Source organism: Postia placenta (assembly GCF_002117355.1).
Source record: "Postia placenta MAD-698-R-SB12 unplaced genomic scaffold POSPLAscaffold_16, whole genome shotgun sequence".
Taxonomy (NCBI): Eukaryota; Fungi; Basidiomycota; class Agaricomycetes; order Polyporales; family Adustoporiaceae; genus Rhodonia; species Rhodonia placenta.
In genome coordinates, this window is record NW_020169847.1 from 741,572 (window position 1) to 746,651 (window position 5,080).

The following is a 5,080-nucleotide window of genomic DNA, read 5'->3' on the forward strand; positions in this document are numbered from 1 at the left end:
GTGCGTGATGCAAAAGTCAAAGCGGGCTAGGAACAGCAACCAGCGTGCTTGGCGACGCGTGAGATGCTGGGACATATGCCAGTACTCGAGGTTCTTGTGATTAGTGATGATCTCAAACTGAGTGGGTAGGCCCTCGAGGTAGTGGTGCCAATCATCTAGTGCCTCAATGATCGCAAGCATTTCCTTATCATAGATCTCGTAGTTAGGCTGGGCAGGGTCCATAGCATGGGATCGGAAGGCAATGGGATGCCACTTGCCATCATCCTGCTTCTGCATTAACATGCCGCCAGTGGCATAGCCCGAGGCGTCAACCTCAATGCGCGTCTCCCGATTAGGATCGTACAGTGCCAAGACTGGAGTCGTCACAAAGAGCCGTTTGAGCTCATCGAAGGCATGTTGCTCTTCTTCGCCCCAACGCCATGGGTCGTTCCCTGTGAGCCGGTCGAGTGGTCGTGAGATCTTAGCGAAGTCTTTAATGAAGCAGCGGTAAAAGTTGGAGAAACCCCGGAACTTCTGAACATCTTTTTTGTTCCGGGGTACCGGCCACTCATTAATTCCTTTTAGCTTTGCGGGATCCATTGCTACCTCATCGCCACCAAACACATAGCCGACATAGTCGACCTTGGGGACGTCCCACTCGCATTTCTCAGGCTTCAGGAATAGATCATTATCCTGAAGGCGGCGCAGAACCTCACATGTGACCCTCTCATGTTCCTCCTTGTTGGTGGAAAAGATGAGTATGTCGTCCAGGTACACGAGGATCTTGCCGCCAACAATGAGATCATGGAGCATCTCATTCATCATCGCCTGGAAGGTTGCGGGAGAATCGGTGAGGCCGAAGAACATCACCAGGGGTTCGTACAGCCCCCGGTTAGTCACAAAAGCTGCCTTCCACTCGTCACCGGCTTTGATCCGGACGTTGTTGTATCCCCATTGGACATTGAATTTGGTAAAGAGCGTGGCACCACGGAGCTTATCTACCATTTCAGCGATCAGAGGCAAGGGATAGCAGTTCTTGACGATGATCACATTCAATCGGCGGTAGTTGTTACGAGTTGGTATGGCATCTAGCCGTTTTTTAATTTTTCCTTTTCGCGGGCTCGAACCCGTGACCTCTGTACTACATGCCTGATATGGACGTGTCGTTATCTACTATACGATTAGATTAGATGGGGCGGCAGTGCACGGCACAGCTCGGGCTCCACTGACACAGCCTCTCTGACTCACCGGCCCCCGGGGCCGCGTCAGCATGCTGCGCACGGACCAGCTGCGCACGAACCAGCGCGCACAGCCTGCCCTTATCTCCCCATGTATATAAGCCAGCCTCTGCTGCCCTAGGGACCTCAGTTTCGACCTCTTGTCCCTAGGTCAGTAAGCATCCTTTGTATTCCTTTTCTTACCTCACTAATATATTATCTTGTCCCTAGCCTTAGGTTTGAGCACTGCTCACCATCGCTTTGGTGAGATCCAGTCGAGCGCCCCCAGCTCTCAAGTCTCCCCCTGTCGCTTGACCTCAAGTCGCGACATTAGGTTGAAACTCCCCATAGCTGCCGGCGTCCCTCGGGACTCCCATAAACTCACATTCACTTCCTACAGGTCGGGTGGTGCGCACCCTTACTTTACTCTACGATACGTAGATAGCGTACTATACATCACCACCGCTTAGGGAATGAACCTTTCAACACCTGCACTTCAGTGGGCGGTGTTTGTCCTAACGGACGCGTGGTCTAGGTTCCTGCTGTATACTAGCCAAAAGCAGTACTGGGCCCCACGTGAATCGCGAACCCTAGCGTTACTTCGGGTGCCATAGGTGTAAGCTAGTATAGCACGGCCTTTCGTAGTACGCGCACCTTCCTGTCCTCCCCCCATCCATCGTGGCTGCCTGCCAAGGCCAGATCCACGCATTCAACTCCCAGAACCTCATCAACGTCTACATCCCAGACGGCCCTGAGACTGTCCTCTACCGTTGCGAGCAGCAGCCGTGCCCAAATCGGACACCCCGATCGATCGAGGAAGATTACCCTCGTTACAAGGCGATCCGACGAGCACAACACCCGCTCGGACCCCGAAGCACCCTCGCATCTCGATCGGCCTTGCGGCACTCTCGCCCTGTCTCCCCTACCTCCCGCCTCCCTCAAACTGTCGCCGATCAAGCGCGAGGAGATCTCCCTCCAAACCCTGCGCCAGAGCCTGAGCCTGAGGAGGGTGACAGTGAAGAAGGAGTCTCGGAGTCCGAGTCCGCGGATCCTGCTCGGCCCGCCTCGCCGGCAGCGCTCGCCTCCGCGTCAGCAATCCCTGACGTACGTAACCCCTCCGCCGAACTTCCTCCGGCGCCTTCACCGCCGACTCCGCTGAGAGGCCGCTCGAGCACTCACTCCTCCCGAAGTTCGGACAGCGGAGCCACCACGAAGTTTATCAACAAGCGATTCATTATTGAGAATAAGGTGCAAACGCGGAAGTTAAAGGAACCAATCCCGCTGTACAATATTGACGGCACCCTGAACAAGGACGGAAGCATCTCGGAAGTAGCAGTGCTACAGATGCAAATAGGAGAACACATCGAGAAGACGGTGTTTACGGTCACGGACATCGGTCCAGAGGATGTGATCGTTGGGTTGGATTGGCTACGCGAGCACAACCCCGAGATTGATTGGGAATCGGGCTCCCTAAAGCTATCGCGATGCCCTGAAACGTGCAGTGCCAGGAGGACTGGCCGAATGGAGCAAGCAGCGACTGCGTGTGATACGGGGGTCAGGCCCACGGTGCGCAGGCGTTCGCCGAAGTCCAAACGGTCGATCATAGGTGCCTGCCGGAGTAAGGTACTCCCGGACTTCGAACCCGAGGAAGATCCGATGGAAGTAGAGTGGAATGAGGCTGACTTGATTGAAGCCTGGGAGCAGGGTATCACACTTCCCGGCACCCCTCAGTTGTTCGTTGCAGCAGGGCACACGTATTCCCAGCTGTTCGCTGAGGAAGAGATCAAGAAGAAGGTCGTCAAAACCGCCGAGGAGTCGGTACCCAAACAGTACCACGAGTTTCTGAAGGTCTTCTCGAAAGAAGCATCAGAGCGGTTACCTGAAAGGAAGCCGTACGACCATGCGATCGAACTCGTGCCCGGCTACTCAATGTTCCATTCGAAGGTGTACCCATTATCGAACAACGAGCAGGAGGAGCTCGATAAGTTCTTAAAGGAGCAGCTGGCGAAGGGTTACATACGAGAATCGAAGTCGCCTATCTCATCTCCCTTCTTCTTCATCAAAAAGAAGGAAGGGACACTTCGACCCGTACAGGACTACCGCCGGCTGAATGCGATCACCGTCAAGAATCGCTACCCCTTGCCTCTGATCGCTGAAATGGTAGACAAGCTCCGTGGTGCCACGCTCTTCACGAAGTTCGACGTCCAATGGGGGTACAACAACGTCCGGATCAAAGCCGGTGATGAGTGGAAAGCAGCTTTTGTGACTAACCGGGGGCTGTACGAACCCCTGGTGATGTTCTTCGGCCTCACCAATTCCCCCGCAACTTTCCAGGCCATGATGAACGAGATCTTCCATGATCTCATCGTCGGCGGGAAGATCCTCGTGTACCTGGACGACATACTCATCTTCTCTACCAATAAGGAGGAGCATGAGAGGGTCACACGCGAGGTTCTTCGCCGCCTTCAGGACAACGATCTATTCCTGAAGCCTGAAAAGTGCGAATGGGACGTTCCCAAGGTCGACTACGTCGGCTATGTGTTCGGTGGCGATGAGGTAGCGATGGATCCCGCGAAGCTAAAAGGAATTAATGAGTAGCCGGTACCCCGGAACAAGAAAGATGTTCAGAAGTTCCGGGGGTTCTCCAACTTTTACCGCCGCTTCATTAAAGACTTTGCCAAGATCTCGCGATCACTCGACCGGCTCACAGGGAATGACCCATGGCGTTGGGGCGAAGAGGAGCAACATGCCTTCGATGAGCTCAAGCGGCTCTTCGCGACGACTCCAGTCTTAGCGCTGTACGACCCTAATCGGGAAACGCGCATTGAAGTCGATGCCTCAGGGTATGCCACTGGCGGCGTGTTGACTCAGAAGCAGGATGATGGCAAGTGGCACCCTATTGCCTTCAGATCCCATGCGATGGATCCGGCACAGCGGAACTACGAGATCTACGATAAGGAGATGCTCGCGATCATTGAAGCGCTAGACGATTGGCGCCACTATCTCAAGGGGTTACCCAATCAGTTCGAGATCGTAACCGATCATAAGAACCTCGAGTACTGGCGTACATCCCAGCATCTCACGCGTCGTCAAGTGCGATGGTCGCTGTTTCTGGCTCGTTTTGACTTTCGCATCACGCACAAAGCCGGGACGTCCAATGGGAAGGCTGATGCCCTGTCGCGCCGATCAGACCATCAGATCGGCAACGAGGACGATAACACCGATCAGGTGCAGGTGGTTCTCAAGCCAGAGCGCTTTCGCATCGCCTCCGCCCGGCGCGGCCATGCCTCAGTGACGGCCGACCAGTCGCTTCTGAAGCGCATCCGGGAATGCTCGGAGAGAGATCGGGAGGTGGCCGAGGCACTTGAAAAGGTGCAGGACCTTGGGCTGCCCCGGCTGCAAAGGGGTTTTGAGGAGTGGAATGCCAAACAAGGGCTTCTGCTATTCCGCGGGTGCGTGTACGTCCTAAAGAATGCGGAGCTCAAGCGGGATATCGTTAAGATCCACCACGACTCGCCGATCGCCGGCCATGGCGGTCGTGCCAAAACCCTTGAGCTCGTGTCGCGGAACTACTGGTGGCCTGGGATGTCCAAATTTGTCAATGAGTACGTAAGCACCTGTGACGTGTGCAACCGTACCAAGACATTCCCAGCCAAGCCCCAGGGTCCGCTGAAGCCGAACGAGATCCCCGAGCGCCCGTGGCAGATCATCACGACCGATATGATTGTCGGCTTACCAAAGTCTGATGGATTCGACTCGATCCTGGTCACCGCCGACCGCTTCACCAAGCAGGTCCACTTCTCCGCCTGTCATGAGACCCTGACGGCCGAAGGGGCGGCAGACCTGTACATCCGCGATATGTTCAAGCATCATGGGGCCCCAGT

At 55.3% G+C, this 5,080-nt stretch overlaps 1 protein-coding gene across 1 annotated transcript; it reads left to right on the top strand.

Moving 5' to 3' along the window:
* Positions 1 to 1,249: 1,249 nt before the first annotated feature.
* POSPLADRAFT_1103791 (hypothetical protein) lies at positions 1,250 to 2,300 on the top strand (the record flags this gene model as incomplete). The annotated part of the gene is made up of 3 exons (XM_024483250.1): positions 1,250 to 1,310; positions 1,548 to 1,633; positions 1,842 to 2,300. Coding segments are annotated over 3 exons (606 nt in total), but the record flags the coding sequence as incomplete, so codon positions are not given.
* Between the last annotated feature and the right edge of the window lie 2,780 nt (positions 2,301 to 5,080).